The sequence below is a fragment of the Lepidochelys kempii genome, chromosome 1 (assembly GCF_965140285.1).
Source record: "Lepidochelys kempii isolate rLepKem1 chromosome 1, rLepKem1.hap1, whole genome shotgun sequence".
NCBI classification, from domain to species: domain Eukaryota; kingdom Metazoa; phylum Chordata; order Testudines; family Cheloniidae; genus Lepidochelys; species Lepidochelys kempii.
This window is the reverse complement of record NC_136380.1, coordinates 259,731,741-259,755,494: the sequence shown is the minus strand read 5'-3', so window position 1 is coordinate 259,755,494 and position 23,754 is coordinate 259,731,741. Positions and strand designations below refer to the sequence as shown.

The 23,754-nt window shown below is 47.0% G+C and overlaps 1 protein-coding gene across 1 annotated transcript; it reads right to left on the bottom strand.

Moving 5' to 3' along the window:
- Positions 1–12,711: 12,711 nt before the first annotated feature.
- ATF4 (activating transcription factor 4) lies at positions 12,712–16,328 on the bottom strand. The gene is made up of 3 exons (XM_073326819.1): positions 16,112–16,328; positions 14,598–14,909; positions 12,712–13,647 (listed from the first exon to the last, which is right to left on the bottom strand). The coding sequence occupies exons 2-3, from the start codon at positions 14,812–14,814 to the stop codon at positions 12,800–12,802; spliced, it is 1,065 nt and encodes a 354-aa protein (XP_073182920.1). The 5' UTR covers positions 14,815–14,909; positions 16,112–16,328; the 3' UTR covers positions 12,712–12,799.
- Positions 16,329–23,754: the final 7,426 nt, after the last annotated feature.

Sequence of the window (23,754 nt, the reverse complement as noted above, 5' to 3'; positions counted from 1 at the left end):
CAGGACAGCAAAGGAGACGGATGGCTTCTTTAGGGGTGGTTTGCTTTTCTATTCGTATTTACAGAGAACTAGTACAAGCACCTGGATCTAAAAATAGATTGAAGAGGAAGTTATCGGCACGCAACAGTAGCAGAAATAAAGTGGTGGGAAAGAGGGCACACATGGTCAGAACAGCTTTGCAGAAGACTGCAGCCTGCCTGTATTGTCACAAAAATAAAGGGAAGGGTAGCCACCTTTCTGTATACAGTGCTGTAAAATCCCTCCCGGCCAGAGGCAAAATCCTTTCACTTTTAAAGGGTTAAGAAGCTAAGGTAACCTCACTGATACCTGACCCAAAATGATCAATGAGGGGACAAGATACTTTCAAATCTGAAAGGGGGGAAAAAGGCTTTTACCTGTCTGTGTGATGCTTTTGCTGGGAACAGATCAAGGATGCAAGTTCTCCAACTCCTGTAACGTTAGTAAGTAATTTAGCTAAAAAATGTGTTAGGTTTTCTTTGTTTGACTTGTAAATTCGCTGTGCTGGAGGAAATGTGTATTCCTGTTTTTGTGTCTTTTTGTAATGTAAGGTTTTGCCTGGAGGGATTCTCTATGTTTTGAATCTGACTGCCTGTAAAATTATCTTCCATTCTGATCTTACAGAGTTATTCTCTTATCTTTTTTTGTTCTTCTAATAAAGTTCTGTTTTTTTTGGGGTTTTTTTTTTAGAGAATCTGATGTGGGTTTTTTGGGTCTTAAAAATCCAAGGCTGATCTGTGCTCATCTTGTTTATTCTCACACCTCCCCAGGAAAGGGGGTGTAGGGCTTGGGGGGATATTTGGGGGGGAAGACGTCTCCAAATGGGCTCTTTCCCTGGTCTTTGTCTAAGACGCTTGGTGGGGGCAGCATACGGTTCAAGGCCAAGGCAAAGTTTGTGCCTTGGAGAAGTTTTTAACCTAAGCTGGTAAGAATAAGCGTAGGGGGTCTTGCATGCAGGTCCCCACACCAGTACCCCAGAGTGGGGGAGGGACCCTGATACGAGTTATATATATGAACACATGACTTATACTCAGCCAATAGAACAGGAGTGGAATATGCTGGGATGCATCATGCCTAGCTTGAGGCGCATGAGGAGAGTTGTGTGAAGCCTGCATCTGCCCACACTGTACCTCCCTTGAGTCAGCTGTGCCATTACCACCCCACACACACACACACACACACACACCCCCTCGCTGAAACCCAGAAATACTCAAAGCCAGCACACACACACACACACCCAGAATTCAAAATGGTCTTAATTAAACTGCCAACTATATGCAGGGACTGGTAGTCTCAGAGTGCAACAGATAAAGTGTATTTAACTTGCTCCATTTCCCTACTTCTCTCTATTGCTGGGCAGAGGAACTGCCCTTTTTGTAAACAGAGAAGAACCAATTTAAACAAGTATGATCTGAGATAAGGCGATGAGACAAAATGTCATGAATCCTGACAAAATATAAAACAAATTAGCACATGAAGAGCTATCAGTTGTCCAGTCGGTCTCTAAGGAAGTCTAAGACTACATCTTCCTCCCCTTTTAAAAATGGTTTTCTTCCTTTGGCTCATCACAGAATGGTATTCACTGTGCATACAAATAGTGCAAAGAAAGGGATTAAAGGAAAGTTTCTCTAGCAGAGGGGGTATAACAATTCAATGGCTGGAAGTTGAAGCTAGATGAATTCAGAATGGAAATAAGGCATACATTTTTAACAGTTTTCAGAGTAGCAGCCGTGTTAGTCTGTATTCGCAAAAAGAAAAGGAGGACTTGTGGCACCTTAGAGACTAACCAATTTATTAGAGCATAAGCTTTCGTGAGCTACAGCTCACTTCCTCAGATGCATATCGTGGAAACTGCAGCAGGCTTTATATATACACAGAGAATATGAAACAATACCTATTCCCACCCCACTGTCCTGCTGGTAATAGCTTATCTAAAGTGATTTCCAGCACAAATCCAGGTTTTCTCACCCTCCACCCCCCCACACAAATTCACTCTCCTGCTGGTGATAGCCCATCCAAAGTGACAACTCTTTACACAATGTGCATGACAATCAAGCTGGGCTATTTCCTGCATAAATCCAGGTTCTCACATCCCCCCCACCCCCATACACACACAAACTCACTCTCCTGCTGGTAATAGCTCATCCAAACTGACCACTCTTCAAGTTAAAATCCAAGTTAAACCAGAACATCTGGGGGGGGGGGGGGGGTAGGAAAAAACAAGAGGAAACAGGCTACCTTGCATAATGACTTAGCCACTCCAAGTCTCTATTTAAGCCTAAATTAATAGTATCCAATTTGCAAATGAATTCCAATTCAGCAGTTTCTCGCTGGAGTCTGGATTTGAAGTTTTTTTGTTTTAAGATAGCGACCTTCATGTCTGTGATCGCGTGACCAGAGAGATTGAAGTGTTCTCCGACTGGTTTATGAATGTTACAATTCTTGACATCTGATTTGTGTCCATTTATTCTTTTACGTAGAGACTGTCCAGTTTGACCAATGTACATGGCAGAGGGGCATTGCTGGCACATGATGGCATATATCACATTGGTGGATGTGCAGGTGAATGAGCCTCTGATAGTGTGGCTGATGTTATTAGGCCCTGTGATGGTGTCCCCTGAATAGATATGTGGGCACAGTTGGCAACGGGCTTTGTTGCAAGGATAAGTTCCTGGGTTAGTGGTTCTGTTGTGTGGTATGTGGTTGTTGGTGAGTATTTGCTTCAGGTTGCGGGGCTGTCTGTAGGCAAGGACTGGCCTGTCTCCCAAGATTTGTGAGAGTGTTGGGTCATCCTTTAGGATAGGTTGTAGATCCTTAATAATGCGTTGGAGGGGTTTTAGTTGGGGGCTGAAGGTGACGGCTAGTGGCGTTCTGTTATTTTCTTTGTTAGGCCTGTCCTGTAGTAGGTAACTTCTGGGAACTCTTCTGGCTCTATCAATCTGTTTCTTTACTTCTGCAGGTGGGTATTGTAGTTGTAAGAAAGCTTGACAGAGATCTTGTAGGTGTTTGCCTCAAGGGCTTCTTTTCCATGGGTCCGGAATTCCACCATGATTTCAACAATTTCCATCCCACCACCAACCTCAGCCTGGTCCAGTCCACACAAGAGATCCACTTCCTGGACACTACAGTGCTAATAAACAATGGTCACATAAACACCACCCTATACCGGAAACCTACTGACCGCTATTCCTACCTGCATGCCTCCAGCTTTCACCCTGACCACACCACACGATCCATCGTCTACAGCCAAGCTCTGCGATACAACCGCATTTGCTCCAACCCCTCAGACAGAGACAAACACCTACAAGATCTCTGTCAAGCTTTCTTACAACTACAATACCCACCTGCAGAAGTAAAGAAACAGATTGATAGAGCCAGAAGAGTTCCCAGAAGTTACCTACTACAGGACAGGCCTAACAAAGAAAATAACAGAACGCCACTAGCCGTCACCTTCAGCCCCCAACTAAAACCCCTCCAACGCATTATTAAGGATCTACAACCTATCCTAAAGGATGACCCAACACTCTCACAAATCTTGGGAGACAGGCCAGTCCTTGCCTACAGACAGCCCCGCAACCTGAAGCAAATACTCACCAACAACCACATACCACACAACAGAACCACTAACCCAGGAACTTATCCTTGCAACAAAGCCCGTTGCCAACTGTGCCCACATATCTATTCAGGGGACACCATCACAGGGCCTAATAACATCAGCCACACTATCAGAGGCTCATTCACCTGCACATCCACCAATGTGATATATGCCATCATGTGCCAGCAATGCCCCTCTGCCATGTACATTGGTCAAACTGGACAGTCTCTACGTAAAAGAATAAATGGACACAAATCAGATGTCAAGAATTGTAACATTCATAAACCAGTCGGAGAACACTTCAATCTCTCTGGTCACGCGATCACAGACATGAAGGTCGCTATCTTAAAACAAAAAAACTTCAAATCCAGACTCCAGCGAGAAACTGCTGAATTGGAATTCATTTGCAAATTGGATACTATTAATTTAGGCTTAAATAGAGACTTGGAGTGGCTAAGTCATTATGCAAGGTAGCCTGTTTCCTCTTGTTTTTTCCTACCCCCCCCCCCCCCCAGATGTTCTGGTTTAACTTGGATTTTAACTTGAAGAGTGGTCAGTTTGGATGAGCTATTACCAGCAGGAGAGTGAGTTTGTGTGTGTATGGGGGTGGGGGGGATGTGAGAACCTGGATTTATGCAGGAAATAGCCCAGCTTGATTGTCATGCACATTGTGTAAAGAGTTGTCACTTTGGATGGGCTATCACCAGCAGGAGAGTGAATTTGTGTGGGGGGGTGGAGGGTGAGAAAACCTGGATTTGTGCTGGAAATCACTTTAGATAAGCTATTACCAGCAGGACAGTGGGGTGGGAATAGGTATTGTTTCATATTCTCTGTGTATATATAAAGCCTGCTGCAGTTTCCACGATATGCATCTGAGGAAGTGAGCTGTAGCTCACGAAAGCTTATGCTCTAATAAATTGGTTAGTCTCTAAGGTGCCACAAGTCCTCCTTTTCATTTTTAACAGTGAGAGTTATTAAAGATTGGAACAATATACCCAAGGTTGTGGTAGATTCTCCATCACTGATAATTTGTAAATCAAGATTGGATATTCTTCTAAAAGATCTGCTCTAGGAATTATTTTGGGGAAGTTCTATGGCCGGTGTTATTCAAGAGGTCAGACTAGATGATCATAATATACTCCTCGGGGAATACTGCAACAAAACTTTAAAATTCTGCACATTTTATTTGCCAAAACACAATATCATCACGGCAGTTTCAATTTTGGCAATTTATTTCAAAATACCTGTCAGCAAGTATGTCTAACAATACAGCCAACAAAAAAAGATTCAGGAAATGTTTTTTGACAAATAGATTCCTTACTAGGCATATTAATACAGAACTTGATGTATCTTTGTTAACAGTTATCTTCTCTTTCAGTGAAATTAAATATTTAATTTAAACAAAGTCATTATACAAACATATTGTAATGACCTGGCCTAAGAGGGCACTAGCATTCTTAAGTACTGTTTTGTGTGTTTGTCATGTGTTGTCCAAGTTCAAGCTTGTGTGTGTATCGTAAGGTTTTTGGATCATGCCACTAGCGGAAATGGAGTTGGTGAGTTAGCAATAGTTTAGTTGTAGGATAGTGGATGGTTAGCATGGGGGAAGGGAGACCCAGGGTAGAGTGTGTGTGTGTGTGTGGGGGGGGGGGGGGGTTATGTTTTGTCAGCCAAAACCCCTTTGTCTCCGGAGGTGGTATGCACACCCCTGTGCCAGGCGCAGGTGGGAACGCTGGGTGTGTGCGCGCACGCAGTGATAGGTGGGTTCAGGCTGGCAGGGAATATAAAAGGGAGGGTCACAAACACAAGTCACGACCAATTTAATTTAACAGTACCCTATAAGGTTTTTACATTGAGCCTCGCTGCTCACACAGCCAAAGTGCTCATGTGTGCGCAAAGACACTATGTGTATATGTAACTAATAATTTGAAACAAGCAAAACTGGAAAAAGGAAGCATTTTGGTGGAAATCTCAAAATCTGCATGAAAAATAAAATTCTCCAGGAAACATTAATTCTGCATTACACAGAGGTGCAGAATTCCAGCAGGAGTAAAAAAGTGTCCCTTCTGGCCCTGGAATTTATGAAAATTACAATGGAAGAATAAAGTTTCCAATCTACAGATACTGTTTAAAAGCATGACTAAATGACTAAGAATTATTTATTGAAAGTTACATATGTAATTGAAATATGGGCCCATGAGGCAGCCTTAGCATCAGTTTGATGACCTGTCTGAAGACAAGATGATCAAAGCTGCAGTCAGACACAGAAAGCAGCAGGGTTTTTTCCCCCCACACCTCTTTTAAAGTAAAAGTAGTTTTCCTGAAAGAAGCAGGGGGAGAAATAGAAATTACTTTAAAAGAGCTGTGGAAGTGTTGTGCTGTTCCCTGTTTGTCTGCAGCTCTGATCTCCCTACCCCTGGATGATTGTATTTCAGTGGTAGGAGATTGGGATGTTTGTATTCTATCTGGGTTCTTGTATTACACTCATCCTTTTGAGTAAAACATCTAGTTTTGCTCTAGGAGAGTGCTATGGGAACACAGAAGGTTTATTCACATGCCATGACAGAGTTTGACTCCCTCTCTTTGGTGGGTTTACTCTAAGGAAGGTGAAACAAAAACATTTTACAGACCAACTTACCAGCTAATGTGTTTTCTGTGGCTCAGTTGAGATTGTGCAGACTTTGGATCTTCCCTTGCTCTGAGACAAGATACTGACTAGTCGGCATCCAGGATTTTCCCACTCATTGGGGCTCCTTCTGCTTCTCCAGTTTGAGTCCCTATCTGAAGAAAATGTATTAGCCTGGTCTACCTCCCAGAGGAGAGTCTCTCATCAAAGCCTGCCAGCATGGGGATCTGTGTGGTCTCCATCGAGCCATGGAAAGAAAATTAGAAGGTAAAATTGGGAGTAGGATTTATCTTTCAGTGGCTTGGCTGACACAGCAGTGGCTGGGCTCTGTATAACTGTACACCCTATAGAAAGACACCCAAGGAAGGGAGGTAAGAGAGTTGCTGAAGGAGAAGAGGAAGCTGCTGGCTGCGGGAGGAGGGAGAAAGAGAACCTGACCCCTTCTGAGTGCAGAGCTTTTCACATGGAAACCCTACCCTAAGCAACTGTACTCAAGGGCAGTGAACCTAGCCAATAGTGTCTAGTGAAAGAGTACAGGAAACACCAGGTGGCAGCTATGGACGCTTCCCGTCTCTGGCCTAGGAGGTAACTCCAGTGTCATGGACTCTAAGTCTCACTGGCAGGGAACTTTTGTGGCCTCATAAGCCTCCTGGTTACCAGACCTGATCCACTTGACCAGGATGTATCTGAACATGATGAGGTCTTTCCCCAAACCCTGGAAGAGATGGAAATGGGGGATCCATTTCACCTGAAGGCTTCTCGTCTGTCTAATTACCCTTGAGGGCCCTGCTGAGGCCCAAGGTGTGCCAGGCATTTTCCTTCCTGGGTCAGGACAAGACAGATACTTTGGTGCATGGATCAGATGAGAGGAGGATTGGACTTTTGGCAAAAACAAGAACACATGCAAAGGACATCTTGGTCATTAGGGAATATCAAATAGGGAAGACTACAGGCAAGTGCAGGTAGCTCTTCCATTCTGTTCTTCTCCCCAGAGTTATTGTTACTCAGGAACTTTCAGGATGAGGGACTGCAGAGCTGTGAAGTGGAGAGGTTTGTATAATCTGAGAACAAGTATTAGATTCCTCAAAGACACTGGGCAGCTAACTGAAGAGTGGACTTCAGTAATACTGATACCAGATAAGAGGATCTCTTGATCCCCAAACAGACTCCTGAACACAGTGGCAAGAACCCTGAGCAGGGTCAGAGACTAGGCCTTTGATAGAAACCTTCTTCAGGAAATCAAAGATGGCTGTCACTCTGGTCCATCTAGCTGGGGGGGGGGGGCGGGGAAACCCTCTTTCCTGCATCATCTGGAACAGAACCATCCACACAATAGACAACAAAAGATGTCATCATTTTTGCTGTCGGTACAGCAGTGTCTGGACCACCCTATCAAAAATGTACAACTCCTTTAAGAGTGTCTTACTGCAAACCAGGCCGAGAAATGTGAGTGTCAGGGCCTGAGAACATTACTGGGCCCTGCTGACAAAGGTCTTAGCCTAGGAACAGAGGACTTCTAATCTCTTGGAAAAGCATCAGCAAGTCCATGTAGCAAGCCTGCCAGTCTCAGGCAACTAGGATTAAGGGAGTCCTTACGACAAGCAGGAAACCTCCATATGAGCACTGGGAAGAGGGAAAGCACATGCCAAGAGGAACATTCCAAGGAAAAGCAAACATGGACTAGACTAGTATTGCTAGTCTGGGTACCTGCTGCCAAAAAAGCGAACATTTGTTGGTAAGAGGGCAATTACAGCAAGGATTCCCCATTTCTTAGAATGGGTAGACTAGTGGGGAATTCTGTAAAACACATCACCAACCCATGCCCAAACAAGCGTTCCAAACTTTCTTGAGACTCTTTTAGAGGAATCTAGGGCTCAGCTTTCTAAGTGAGATTGCCTCTCCCCTCTACTGAAATGTGGGCAACTGGAAAAGTCACACAAACTTGAAGAATCACTAGCTAATCGGAGATCTTTTTACTAAGAAGGTTATGCTTGGGACCTAAATAAGTCTCTAGATCAGGGGTGGTCAAACTTTTTGGCCCAAGGGCCACATCTAGGAATGGAAATGGTATGGCGGGCCATGAATACTCACAACATTGGGGTTGGGGTGCAAGAGGGGGTGAGGGCTCTGGTTGGGGGTGTGGGCTCTGGGGTGGCACCAAAAATGAGTTCAGGGTGCAGGAGGGGGCTCCAGGCTGGGGTGCAGGGGAGTTGAGGGCTCCAGCTGGGGGTGCAGATGAGGAGTCTGGGGTGTAGAAGGGTGCTCCAGGCTGGGACTGAGGGGTTCAGAGGGCCAGAAGGGGATCAGGACTGGGGCAGGAGGTAGGGGTGCGGAAAGGGGTGCAGGCACCAGCTGGGGGTGTGGGCTCTGGGGTGGGGCTGAGGAGTTTGGGGTGCAGGAAGGTGCTCCGGGCTGGGATCGAGAAATCCGGAGGGCGGGAGAGGGATCAGGGCTGGGGCAGGGTTTTGGGGCATGGGGAAAGGCTCCAGACGGTGCTTACATCAAGCAGCTCCCGGAAGCAGCGGCATGTCCCTTCTCTGGCTCCTATGCAGAGGCGCAGCCAGGCAGCTCTGTGCATTGCCCTGTCCGCAGGCATCGCTCCTTTAGCTCCCATTGGCTGCCGTTCCCGGGGTAGGGGCAGCATGCAAAACAGAACCCCCTGGCTGCCCCTGCGCATAGGAGCTGGAGAAGGGCCATGCTGCTGCTTCCGGGAGCCACATGGAGTGGTCCAAGACCCTGCTCCCCGCCTGGAGCACTGGAGCAGGGCAAGCCCCAGACCCTGCTCCTCAGTGGAAGCTCAAGGGCCGTAGTTTGCCCACGCCAGCTCTAGACAGTGAAAAAGTCCCCAAGTAAATCCCTAGGTGGCCTTTTAAAGTCTTTTTAGGTAACTCCTGGAGGTCAAAGGCTCCTGGTAAGATAAAGCAGCCAGGGAGTACCCACTGACCCACTCACAGGACAAAAAGAAACGGAGTACTTGTGGCACCTTAGAGACTAACCAATTTATTTGAGCATAAGCTTTTGTGAGCTACAGCTCACTTCATCCACTGAATGCATCCGATGAAGTGAGCTGTAGCTCACAAAAGCTTATGCTCAAATAAATCAGTTAGTCTCTAAGGTGCCACAAGTCCTCCTTTTCTTTTTGCGAATACAGACTAACATGGCTGCTACTCTGAAACTCACAGGACAGAGAACACAAGGGTGGTTGTGATGGGGTTGGTGTCCCTGTCCCTCAAACTGTCCTTTACCTTGAGTTGGTAAGACCTAAGGGCTAAAATCGAGAGGGTAACTCTGATTCTCAGGGCAGTGGGGCCTAGTGGCCAAAGCCAATAGAATTACCCTGGTACGCAGGGAGGTGAGGCCTAGCATCCAGAGTTAATATAGTTATCCTGATTGGCAGGGCAATGAGATCTAGTGGCTGGAGTCAAAGGGGTTCACCTTGATTCACAGGGCAGCACAGCCTAGCAGCCAGAGTCAATGGAGCTGCCTTGAATCGCAGGGCAGTATGGCCTACTGACGAGACTCGATGGGCCACCACCTGGGGAAGGTGTTGCAGCAGGCATAGGAGGACCCAGGCCCACCCTGCTCCAGCTGGTCCCAGCCCAGGACCCCAACAGTACGGTTAGTGTGTCGTTCCCCGCCCCCCTCCCAGGCCACTTCCTACCATACCTTTTGGAGCTGTAGTTGAGGTCTCGGTGCTATTTGCTGCATGCATTTACAAGTGACTCGGATCCCTCTTGGACATCCACAGGCACTTGGGTGTCAGTCTGGGTCTCCGTGGCTCCAGCTTCCACAGTCAGGAGGGTTCCAGCTGTTCCCAGGCTGGAGCCAGTAAGGAGGGTGGGTCCTTCCTCCCCAGCGACCCACCCAGACTGAGCTGAGCTGCATCTGGAGCATGCCCAGCAAGAACATGGCTTCCTCAGCTCAGTGAAAAGTTAATCCTTCCCCATCCAGTGTGGGGTGAGTTCACCCCATCACATAGCCCTAGACACCTCTCTAAAGAAGCAAAGATGGCTGGTTTTGTGTATCAAGGGCCCCAGATGGGAAGCGGTGATCTAGAAGTAAAAGTTCTGTAAGTTTTAGAAGTTCCCTCCACACACATTTACTAATGCTTTTTCATGAACATAGGTTACAGCAAAATTTTGTTCATGAAGTGGGTCACTTCTTGTATATTTAATTGCTTGTGAATTTTAGGCTAATATAAGGATTCATTTTTCTTTTCACCCACTCTAGGAAATCATCTAAGTTGTACCAGCCATGCACTGGAAAGTATAAATTTAAATTTGGTTTGAGGGCTCTCCCACCCCTCTCCCTCTCAAAGAAATTTACCATTCAGTCTACCCATTCCAATCTGAGGTAAGCCTCCACCGTAGGCCTTCTTGAAAAATGCTAGAAGCAATTATGGCATAAAGATTCCACTTGAAAAGGGCATGAACAGATATACCTAAAACATAGACAGTACCAAGTAATGCCATCCTCTAGGTTTCCCCAAAGTTTACTGTGAGATTTTAAGCTTTTCAGGGCATGGACTGTCTTGTTGCTGTGCCTAGTACGTAGTCATAAAACCTTTTATTCTGCATAAAGACCAGTAATTTTAACTATGTTTTGGTTTAAATGCAGCAGGAATTGCTGGGCCAGCAATACAGTATGGTAGCTTTCATATGAACATAATTTTTGGCAGTCAATTACCAATCTGGAATTTAGCCAGAACACTTTACTGCCATCCCTCTTGAAGAGTACCACAGGTTGTTTAAAATTAGCTCTAAGAGTTTAAATAAGTTTAAAAGTGGTTTGAAAGGGATCATTCAAGCTCAAAAGCTAATTCAGTATTCAAGTATGTCATGAAGCCAAAATTAGCAGGTAGTAAATGCCCATGACAAAAATGCTGTAAACCAGTGCTTCCTTAACTTTTCACAGTCCCATCTCTCCCCCAACCCCTCCTGCCCACCCCACTCCTGGGTGGGGCTCAACAGGGGTAAGGGGAACCAAGGCTGGGGATAGATCTGGGTCCAGGAGTGGAGCCACAGCTGGAGCAGAGCTGGGGGTGGAGTGGGGCTGGGTGGCACTCCCACTCTTCCCACATGGGCTGGCCCAGGCCCGAATGTTCCTCCGCATCCCCGTTTGGGGACCTCTGCTGTAGCCAGGGTGTTCATCACAAGAAACAGGAAGTAGGGAGCAAAAGCACTATCCTATTATTTTTGTTACACTATGAAGTGGATACAACTGCTTCTATGACCACAGTAAAAAAATGGGTAAGAATCCTACTGCCAATGTAGCAAACGTTGTACAGTAGAACCCGAGTTACAAACATTAGTTACAAACTGACCAGTCAACCATACACCCCATTTGGAACCAGAAGTTCACAATCAGAAGTTCAGTTACAACTTCCATTCCTAAGTATTTGTCATTCAGGTTCTACTGTCCATCCAGTCAGACTCAAACCAGTATTTTCCATTTTAGACTTTCAGTCAAGTGGGACAGAATTCATCTCCATGCCTCTACCAGGACTTGTTTTCCAGTTTAAGCCCCTCCCCCCATATGCAATTTGTATCCACAGCTATATGCTAATACAACAGAAAAGTAGAGTAACCACCATTTAAGCTACTGCCAATGATTAGTGATTCCTCAAATGCCAGTAACAGAAAATACACCACAGCTGTTCTGAATACAAACATTTGAGTGTTTTCAGTTGACTAGCATGAAGATTAATCACGGTCACATCAGTGACAGCCTGATGAATATGTATAAATCAACTTCACTTCTGATCAGTCTAATTTAGCTTAAATTGGGGCTTTAGAAATGGACATGTCTAAAGCTATTCCAAGTAGTAACAGATCCCCTTAATTCCAAAAATAAATGTATCAAGTTGTGCTATTTTAAATGGATAGCATCAACTTGGAAAATCACTTGTCTGCAAGTTTTATAGCTAGTACACCTCTAAATAGGAGACTAAGTTAGGGGAACCACATTTTCTGTTGCTACAAAAGCAAACAAGAAAAAGTGTACTAGTTTCAAGAAAATGCTTTTTTTATGTTCACCTTGCCCCTTTAAGGACCTAGTAAGTACATTTTTCAGATACTTCAACATTGCAGTTGTGTTCTAGCTCTCATGAGGCTTCCTGTATGACAGCTATTGTGTCACGTGCACCGATTCAGGTCGGACATAAGTCACAAGTAAATGGATCAACCTAGTAGATTAAGAGCCAAAGCTTGAAAACAGTGCCAAGCAGTGAAGTGCATTTGGAAATCTACAGCATGCTGGGTCTTCCTCCAAACCCCTATCCCAGTTTGCTTGCAGTCTCCAAATTCTACTCCAGTAGCAGGGCAGCTCATTTATTTTAAACATGGTCTCCATTCCATTAGCTAGGGAGTCTAAGAGGCTACCAAACTCTTGCTTATAGACAGCCAGAGACTGTAGTGAGAAAAAATGATCCATTCATTCAAGTGCACCCCTCCCTGACACACAAAAACCCAACTTACTATTAAATAATTTATTAGGCAATAATACACAACTTTTAGCATCAAGCTCTTATGTACATGCACTTAGAACTTCTACCGACTACCCTACTCGGGGACTTTGGCTCTTTTGCCCTTGGCCTTGCGGACCTCTTCAATCAAATCTTTCAAATACTGGATTTCTTTGCTCAGGGAATCGGCCTTCTCCTTCAATGCCTCATTCTTCTGCTCTAGCTCCTGGCACTCCCCAGACAGGGCCTCCTGTTCTGCCCTCTTCTTCTGCCGGTAACGTGTGGCAGCTGTCTTATTCTGCTCCATCTTCTTCAGTTTTTTATCAGCTCTTTTTTCTCCCTTCACCTTTGCTGACACTACCTTCTCAGCAGGATGATCATATGGTTTGGACCGCACTGAATCACAAATGGGGTCTGTGGGAAACTGACTATCATTGAGAGATTCTACAGAGGTGGTTGGACTTTGTTGGGGGGTCCCCAGGTAAGACTCTGGGCTCATGCATATTCCACTATCATCTGAGTGGGCTTCCTCCTCTTTCTCCAACTTGGGGAACACCACCACAAATGTGGTGGCTTCTGCCTTTCTGTCTCCTTCCAGTACATCAACTTCACTGCCTAGATCTAAACTAAAAGATTGGTCTGGAGTGGAATTCAGGGATCCTGGGGAGAGGGGAAGAGACAAAAGGAGAGTGAGTGAGGCCACCTGATCTACTCCAATTGGAGATTCAGGGTGATGGATGATTGGGTCAGTTATCAGTGGAGGTTCTTTGTCGTGAATTTCCTGGGTAGGAGGGTCTAATAGATCACACGTGTCTTCCAACGTGGCCATGAGCTCGTCTGGAGAGACGGTGGCTTCCAAATCATCCATTCCTAACAGGGCATCAAAGTCAAATTCCTTCAGATCCATCTTCTCCACCATCCAATCCATGCCTGAGAAGGCATCCTCTGCAACATACAGAAACTTAATTACCATAAAAGAACAACAGTCACTCTCAATCAACTCAAGCCTTCTGAAAAAACTCAGGATGCAAAATATTTTGCTTATTTTTTCCTCCATCCATCCCCTTGTTGCTAAACTTTCACATGCAAATTTATCAAATCTAATACTTGCAACATTCTTCTGCCATCACTTTCATATGTTCTGCACAGCAGAGGGCTGCTTATGCCTAATTTTTAGGCCTCACCCAGACTGGACCCAAGCCCACCTGACTGGGGGGGGTCAAATTGTTCTCTGACCTAACCCCAAGCCAGCACCACCACTGCTTCATGCCCATGGGGTCAGCTCTCATATATGTGCCCCTTGGGTTGGCACAACAGTACATCAATCATCAGCTTCGTGGCTCTGCTCCTGCCATCCACTAGCAGGAGACACTCTTTGGCATGCACACTCACTGTGCTGTGGACTGAGGTTTCTGGCAGGACAAGAGGCTGCACCAACCTGACTCCAAGAGGGTCTGGTTGTTTTCCCACCTGATACTTATCATTTGTTCTGGGATGAGTTGCAGGGCTCTACCATACAGGACAAAATAACCCTGATAGTGACTTATGACATTCCACTTTTCTCTGGCTCCTCCAATCTCTACATAGAATTGAAGTGTTTGGGGAGAGACTTCTAAGAGGTAAGTGAAAGCAAATGACAGCAACATTCTCGTATCTTGTGGGACTCTTCCCCAAAGTATAGGCTTCTGAACCATATGTGGAACATGGAGGGAGATGCTCGATTCTAAACAGACACTGCTGTTTCATCATTTAAACAGCTCACTGGTTAATTATAACAATGGCAGAATGTTAAGTGATATGCAAACATTTAATGATAGGACACTAGATGGGAATACTCCCTAGTCTAAACTGATCCAAATTAATATATTTCCTTTGTGAATAAAGTAATGCATTACCCTGGCTGTTATCTGTGTTTTTGCCCAAACTATCCACAGCCAGCCAATTGGAGGAGACTGCCTTAGCCTTGTCGCTGGAGAACCCATGCGAACGGAGGGGCTTGGCCACCTCCAGGTAGTCATCTAGAAGTCCTAGGCTTTCCTCAGCCACCGAAGACAACTGGTTGAAGGGGGGCAGTAAATCCCCCAACGGCATCTCGTTGTTCAAGAGGCTCATCCTGGTGATGTTTTAATGCTTTTTTGTCAAAGAGTGAAGATGAGTAGGTGTCTTTGTCAATTACAGCAATGCTGCTGTGAGGTGGTTTGAAAAACCTGGAGCAAAGATAAAAGATGATTTGTTATATAGCAGAAACAGCCATTTGTGTTTGATTTGACTTAAATACTGACTGTTCTCCACTGGTGTAGAAATGTCACTTTCAACAAAACAAAAACATTCCACTATCAAAACCAGGTTATGGAACACTAAGCTGACTGGGGTTGCCTCCCTTTTCAGGATCTCACTTTTCCTGTCAGGCACATTCTTTGCACTTTGACCCCGTCCAAGCCTATCTCAGAATTCTATCCCCACAACAGGGCCATATGGTAACACCTAACATGGTGCTTATTAAGTCTTAACAAAAGGGCCACTCAAGTTTCCTCGTGACCAAATATGGTCATAGCTACTGTCCATATGCCCCACCCACCACTCTGCGGTGACTCATGCGCAGCAGGACTCTTGCGCCCGAAGCCAAGCTGCAGCCATTTCATGTTCCTGCTCCTGGGCCTCTCTCCCCACCCTATACATAGGCGGCCATTTTGTGCCTCCTGCCACGTTTCCACTGGGGCTACTCCCGGCAGCTGCTGGCATCCAAGAGCCGAGAGGCGTTGAACAGCTCGGACTCCCGGCCAGTGGCCAGGGGAGGAGAGCGCTTACTGCGCAGCTCGGAAGAGGACACTTCAGGACAACATGGGCTGCCGCCTGGAAACTCAACCAGGGCTTACAGAATCGTGGGGCAGCTGGGCGAGAGGCTGAACGAGCAGCCTGCCCCGTCCGTGGCTGCGGCCATAGCGCTGCTCCCGAGACCCGAGCCCTGGGGACCCGCGCAGCTCCAGAGGCTCGGCGTGGAGAGGCGGCGAGAGACAGAGTTCAGGGCTCCAGAACCATGTGCCGACCCCCCCCCGGATGGAGCGCTCCAGCCCTGGCTATGCGAAATAGTTTCTCCCTGGGCTAAGAGGAATTCACCCCACCCCCTCAATATGGTATTTCCCAGTAACGCGCTCACTCCCTAACAGGGAATGGAAACGTGCAATGGAACGTTCAGAACGTCTCGAGCGGACCATTCCTCCCCCCCCCCCCTTCGCGAGAGACCAACTCCCTCGCTACGGACTACACCATTCTCAGCCCTCCCCCCCCACCGGGGGAAAAACCATTCGCCAACATAGGGGAGACCTTCTCAGCGCCTTATCCCCTCCCCCGCTCGGCCAGATCATGCCCGGTGGGGGACCGGGGGCCCTGCCCCCACCCCCGTACTCACGCCATGGTTGCAGACGCCGGGGATGGGCCGAGGACGCCGCTGCTGTTGCTGCGCCCGCTGCACTGGCCGATGCCGCTGCTGGCCCTGCCGCCGTTACCAAGCCATGGCGGCGGCAGCGAGGCTCCTCCGGGTCAAGCGAGTCCTAGCTGCGCCCACGCCCTCAACCACCCAGAGGCCTAAACAGACAGAGAGACAATGAGAGGGCGCGTCCCGCGCTCCCCCCTTATATAGCTGTCGCCTGTCTTCCCCCACAAAATGAGACCCGGTAACACTGTATCCTTCCGCCACATTCACCGCGCGCTCAAAATTGCCTGGACGATTCGAAGGGCTCTGTGCCCAGCTACCGTCCCCTGCCTGGCTAAAGGCACCGCGAATCTTGGTCTCGCACACGGCAGAGGTCGGGGCTAGCGAACACTCGGCAGAAGGATCACAGGGACTATTTTATCCCACTCTAACACTGTACCTTATTGACTAGGCGTGACGTCACGCACAGACAGGGGCGGGGCCTCACAGCGCCACCGGCTGAGCCAGGCCAAAGACGGGCTCCGAGCTCAGCACGGCACAGGGAATACCACGTGGTCTTGTAAACCGCTGATTGGCTGATATCGCGCGTTCACGTATGCTGCGGGCTACCATTGGTTAGGGCAAGAGAAAGACGCAAACGGCGGGAGCCGCAGCTCGGAGAGGGGCTGCGCCTCGGCGCTGAATGGCGGGGTGGGCAGAGCCAGGGGGCCTGTGTGGAGAGCCCGGGTGCTGCAACGTGCGCGGCCCGGACAGCCTTGCCAGCCCCGCCCCCACTGCCCCCCCACTGCCCTTCCTTACGCTGTGCCAGCCCCCCACCATGCCAGCCCCGCCCCCACCGTGCCTGCCCCACTGCCCCCGCCATGCCAGCTCTTCCCCCCACTGCCCCTCCGCCTGCTGTGCCAGCCCCCCACCATGCCAGCTCTACCCCCGCGGTGCCAACTCCCACCATGCCTGCCCCTCCCCCTGCCATGCCAGCTCTGCCACCCCACTGCGGTGCCAACCCCTCACCATGCCTGCTCTTCCCCCTCCACTGCCCTTCCCCCTGTGGTGCCATCACTGCCCCTGCTCTCCCCCTGCAATACCAGCCCTGCCCACTCCCCTCACTCCCCTACTGTCCTCCCTGCTGTGCCAGCCCTGCCCCCCCAGCACCCTCCCTCTGCTGTGCCAGCTCCATCCCCACTGCTCCTCACCTACTGTCTTCTCCCGGCTGTGCCAGCCCTGCCCCACTCTGCCCCTCTCCCGGCTGTGCCAGCCCTGCCCCCAGCATCCTCCCTCTGCTGTGCCAGCCCTGCCCCAATGCCCCTTCCCTCATTGTGCCAGCCCTGCCTCCCACTGCCCCCTCCCTGCTATTTCATCGCTGTCCCCAGTGCCCCCCTGCTCTCCCAGTCCCTCCCCCCACGTGCCAGCCTTAGTCTCAGCACCACCCCACTTTCCCTTGACCCCTCTCTCTTCAGTGCCAGCCCTGCCTCCACTTTCCCTTGCTCCCCCAGCCATGCCAGCCTTGCCCCACAGTACCCTTGTTGCCGCTCTCCCCACTGTGCCTCTCGCTTCCCCTGGGCTGTCCCCTCCTCCTGCTGTGCCAGCCTTGCCCTCCAGTGCACTGTGCTCTTCCATGGCCCCTCCCCCTGCCATGCTAGCTTTGCCCCCCTCTTTCCCTTGCTCCCCCATGGCTCCTCCCCCAAGCTGTGCCAGCCCTGCTTCCCCCCCCCCCAACCTTCCCTTGCTGACTCAGGTGTATTCAGTTATAATTAGATGTTTTTGCATAAGGCCAACCTTAGAAACTCAGCCAGGGCTCTGGCAGTCAAGCTGGTTTTTTGGCTGCTCAGGCATCATTATCAGGAATAAAGGTTTTGCAGGACAAACTTGTGCCCTCAGCTACTTCTGGCAGCAGCCATATCCTCTTCAAGTTATGGCCTTAGCAACATGTGTGGAACCTAATGGCCGTCATTGGGTTTGCACAGCTGTAACACACTGGAAATTAGCAAACAATTTTACGATAACCCACAAGGACAAATGCAGTCCAGCTCCCACCTTCAGCCCTGCAGAGCCAGCAGAAGAGCAAGAAAGCAGTACAACCTAATCATCATTAAAGTCAGCATAAATTACTCTGAATGCACAATAGGAACAGCTCTGCTGAATGGAAAGGTACCATGTATACAAGGGATTTTTTTTCTTTTAAAAGCAAAATAACATTTTGAGTCATTGGAGGGGAGAATGCACTCCATCTCAGAAGACATCACAATAACAGTTCAGTGATCCATGACGACTGTTCTGAAAAATGCGTCAAGGAGCTAACTGAGCTTCAGTACAGAGAACTGAGGAGAGACACTGGCTTTCAAAGAAGCCAAACGGGATTGGATGGGTAGGTGGGTGGACATCAGTGCAGCATGGGGATTGGCTGAGGGGAAGGCTTTGACATCCCCCAACCTCGACTGCCTCCCCCTCCCTTACCCCTTTTAAGTAAAAATAAAAAGGTGATTGTAAAGCTGTCATTATAGCTAAATCAATGGAAAGTAAATACTTAGCGTACCCTTCCTCTTGAAAAGATAATTATGGATTTCCATGAGTCACTGTACATCTGAGCAAAAATCATATAAGCAGACATGAAATGCGCAAGAAGGAACTTCACCCAGATTGGCCTGTTTTTTTATCTGCCTGGTCTTCTTCTCTGTGCATGAAATTTGTACTGGTGAAAGGTTCCAGAGAGAAATCTTCCATCTCTCCCCAGCCAAAAAAAACAAAAACAAAAAAACCCCGAAAACCCCAGCCCTTGGTTAACTTCAAGGTTATTTCCCAGTTTCCTAAATGACTGTAATACATCATCATTTATTAGATACTTGTATAAATAAGATATCATACAGAGTTCCATGTTAATTGTTAAACCACCCATTTGCCTTTGCACAGAATTTGCTGAACATTTCTCCTTGGTGGAGACAATTCATATCAGACCAAAAAAAAATTTCCCTTTTAAGTAAAAATCCTGTGGTTGCTTCTTCATTGATGTGAGAATGAAAACAATGTTTTCTAAACTGAGAAATGCAAGAGTCTTTTCTCACCGTTAACTCAAAAACCTCAGAACAGAGACTTCCTAGGAGGTATGTGGCTTGTATGCAGTGCAGTCAAGCCTGGTAAGTTTGGGAGAAATCATTTTTATGATAAAAAAGGTTTATACAATTATAAACAATTAAATAATTGATGTGCATCGTCAGTGAATACCTGCTAAAATGTGAACAGCTGGCTGCAGTGTTCTTGACTAAGTGTTACTGTGAAGGGTACCTTAGAAATGCAGAGATAAAACAAAAAGAAAAGGAGTACTTGTGGCACCTTAGAGACTAACCAATTTATTTGAGGATGAGCTTTCGTGAGCTACAGCTCACGAAAGCTCATCCTCAAATAAATTGGTTAGTCTCTAAGGTGCCACAAGTACTCCTTTTCTTTTTGCGAATACAGACTAACACGGCTGTTACTCTGAAACCAGAGATAAAACATGCACCTACAATACATGAACCCCTAAGAGGATTCAAAAGGCCCCAGGGTCTACTCTTGTGGAATTCACTGCCGGACAGAGGCCATGTGACATCAGAGCAGGGAGAACTGCCCCGCCTTCTTTAGCAGCCTACCAGGGTGAGGGGCTGCTGCTACATACATGAAGGAAAATGTTAAGATATGTTCACACACTCTCTTTACTATTTTACTAAAGCCCACAATTTTCTACAAATGCTAGGCTCTATGTTAAAGTGTTTGGTTTTTTATCTTTTCCCTAGGGAGAGATTTGGGGCAGAGATTATCTTTTTGTTCTGTGTTTGCACAGCGCAGAGCAGGTCAGTGACTGGAGCTCCAAGATGCTACACTAACACAAATCATAATAAATAATGACAACAATGTGAAGTGATGTGCTGCCCCTTTGATAACAACATTGCAGAAAACTCTCTGGCCAAACCATAGCAACAACTGGGAAGTCACCCCTCACATTCCATTCACCTCACTGCAAAGCCTGCATTGGCAATTTAAATAACATTACAAAGTGAAACAGTGGTTTCTTTTTTCTTTAAACAAATACACACACAGTAAAAATGCCAAACGCCACTCCTGTCATTCATTTAAATATACAAACATCAGGAAGTGAGAGTTAATGCTTCCATAGTAACCTTAACACACACACACTGTACAGGCTGTATATACATACAATGTCCAGGGTCTGCATGGGGTGAGGTGCCAGCCCTGCCTCCCACTGCCCCCTCCCTGCTATTTCATCGCTGTCCCCAGTGCCCCCCTGCTCTCCCAGTCCCTCCCCCCACGTGCCAGCCTTGCTCTCAGCACCACCCCGCTTTCCCTTGACCCCTCTCTCTTCAGTGCCAGCCCTGCCTCCACTTTCCCTTGCTCCCCCAGCCATGCCATTATTTATTATGTGGAAACTGGGTGTGCCACAAAGAAGGGCGGTGGGAAGCACATCTTCTTTCCTCCACCCCCTAGAAACAAAATTTACGTATCTAGCTCAAGACTTCTCTTTTCTGGAGCACTGTCCTAAGGGCAGCCGCAGCAAGGGAGAATGGTTGGCAGTGCAGCTCGGTTAGTAGGGAGCGTAGAGAGGGCAGGGAAGGAGGAAGTGGCGGAACCAATGTGGAGACTCAGGCCCAGATCTTCAAAGGGGCTGAGACACCTAGCTCTCAATTATTTCAGTGGGTGCTAGGCATCTAAATCCCTTTTAGGTTTGGGCCCCACAGCCCCCAAGCAGAGGGCTTTGTGTGACCCTAAGAATCCCTCAGTGCCAACTGGCAAAGGGTTCACTGTCATGTAATAGCAACTGCTATCAAGCCTGACAAACTCACTACATTTAATACATTGCTGTTACAGTATTTATCGATAAAGAATGTAATGTAGGATGTCAAATGAAAGCTTATATCGGGGTGGTAGTCATAAGCTTTGTGAGATGTATGTACGGGCATTATTCAAGAAGCTCTATGTATGTATTAAACTATGTAACTATGTTTAAACTATGACAGGTTTCAGAGGAACAGCCGTGTTAGTCTGTATTCGCAAAAAGAAAAGGAGGACTTGTGGCACCTTAGAGACTAACCAATTTATTTGAGCATGAGCTTTCGTGAGCTACAGCTCACTTCATCAGATGTTTACCGTGGAAACTGCAGCAGACTTTATATACACACAGAAATCATGAAACAATACCTCCTCCCACCCCACTGTCCTGCTGGTAATAGCTTATCTAAAGTGATCAACAGGTGGGCCATTTCCAGCACAAATCCAGGTTTTCTCACCCTCCACCCCCCCACACAAATTCACTCTCCTGCTGGTGCTAGCCCATCCAAAGTGACAACTCTTTACATAATCAAGTCGGGCTATTTCCTGCATAGATCAAGGTTTTCTCACATCCCCCCCACCCCCATACACACACAAACTCACTCTCCTGCTGGTAATAGCTCATCTAAACTGACCATTCTCCAGGTTTAAATCCAAGTTAAACCAGAACATCTGGGGGGGGGGGGGTAGGAAAAAACAAGAGGAAACAGGCTACCTTGCATAATGACTTAGCCACTCCCAGTCTCTATTTAAGCCTAAATTAATAGTATCCAATTTGCAAATGAATTCCAATTCAGCAGTTTCTCGCTGGAGTCTGGATTTGAAGTTTTTTTGTTTTAAGTTTTAAGTTTTTTGTTTTTTGTTTTTTGTTTTTTGTTTTAAGTTTTTTGTTTTTTGTTTTTAGTTTTTTGTTTTTTGTTTTTTGTTTTGTTTTAACACCATCACAGGGCCTAATAACATCAGCCACACTATCAGAGGCTCGTTCACCTGCACATCCACCAATGTGATCTATGCCATCATGTGCCAGCAATGCCCCTCTGCCATGTACATTGGTCAAACTGGACAGTCTCTACGTAAAAGAATAAATGGACACAAATCAGATGTCAAGAATTATAACATTCATAAACCAGTCGGAGAACACTTCAATCTCTCTGGTCACGCAATCACAGACATGAAGGTCGCTATCTTAAAACAAAAAAACTTCAAATCCAGACTCCAGCGAGAAACTGCTGAATTGGAATTCATTTGCAAATTGGATACTATTAATTTAGGCTTAAATAGAGACTGGGAGTGGCTAAGTCATTATGCAAGGTAGCCTGTTTCCTCTTGTTTTTTCCTACCCCCCCCCAGATGTTCTGGTTTAACTTGGATTTAAACCTGGAGAATGGTCAGTTTAGATGAGCTATTACCAGCAGGAGAGTGAGTTTGTGTGTGTATGGGGGTGGGGGGGATGTGAGAAAACCTTGATCTATGCAGGAAATAGCCCGACTTGATTATGTAAAGAGTTGTCACTTTGGATGGGCTAGCACCAGCAGGAGAGTGAATTTGTGTGGGGGGGTGGAGGGTGAGAAAACCTGGATTTGTGCTGGAAATGGCCCACCTGTTGATCACTTTAGATAAGCTATTACCAGCAGGACAGTGGGGTGGGAGGAGGTATTGTTTCATGATTTCTGTGTGTATATAAAGTCTGCTGCAGTTTCCACGGTAAACATCTGATGAAGTGAGCTGTAGCTCACGAAAGCTCATGCTCAAATAAATTGGTTAGTCTCTAAGGTGCCACAAGTCCTCCTTTTCTTTTTATGTTTAAACTATGTAGCCAGGTAGGGTAGATAAACAAGTTTTTCCCAGGACAAAAGAATGTTGATTTACCTGCCTGCCTAGGTCTCTGATGTAAATCCAGCATTGTGTAAATCAACACAAAGCAAGCTTCCTTTGCTTACTAAGTCAACAGGAAAAACACATTAACAGGAGAATGAGAAAGACAGTGTGACCTCAGCACACCGAAGAACAAATAGTAGGGGAGAAGAACTTCATCTGGGGATACACTTCAAAGGGGTACAGTTCAAAAGTTGTCTGGATTATAAAAAGGAGGAAAAGAAAGTTCTTACTGGTGCATCACTGAAGGAGCAAAAAGGCCTGCACTTTTCATATCCATGAAACCTGGATTCTGGCTATGTGGTTGGTGATGCTTGGAGAATGCTTTAGATGCTTTAACTTGGACCAAGATTTTAGCCTGCTAAAGTTATGTTCAGTCTCACAGAAACATGTTATACTTTTGTTTTATTTGTCACCATCTCTGTTTCTATTATCTTTACTCAGTATCACTTGAATCTCTATCTTTGTTAATAAACTTCTCTTTCTTTTATCGTAAATGTGAATCAAGTAAGCGGGTGTGTACACTATTTCTCTGGAGGCAGCTGACTTGGTAATTACTGATAGTGTCCAGTGAAAAGGGCTGAATACCACAGGCAACCAAGCTTGTCAAGGGGGCTCAGAGACCGGGGTGCACCAAGAGTTACCTGCAAGGCAAAGCAAAGGCTGGTAAATTCCTGAGAAGTTTGTCTGGGGTGGCTAACAGACTGGGGAGACAGGCTAGCCCGGGCAGAGGGGTAACAAGTTCTGAGAGCCCCAAGAAAGTGTCATTGTGGTCTGCTGCAGATGCCCCAGTATTATTTTGGATCCATGGGGAATCTGCCAAGTGTGTCTGGGGGCAGATCTGGCAGCATTTTTTGCTTGGAGAGGGCAAATCTTGCCCCCCCCCAGGGCAAACTAGGGGATATCCAGGAGGGGATCCACCTCCTGAA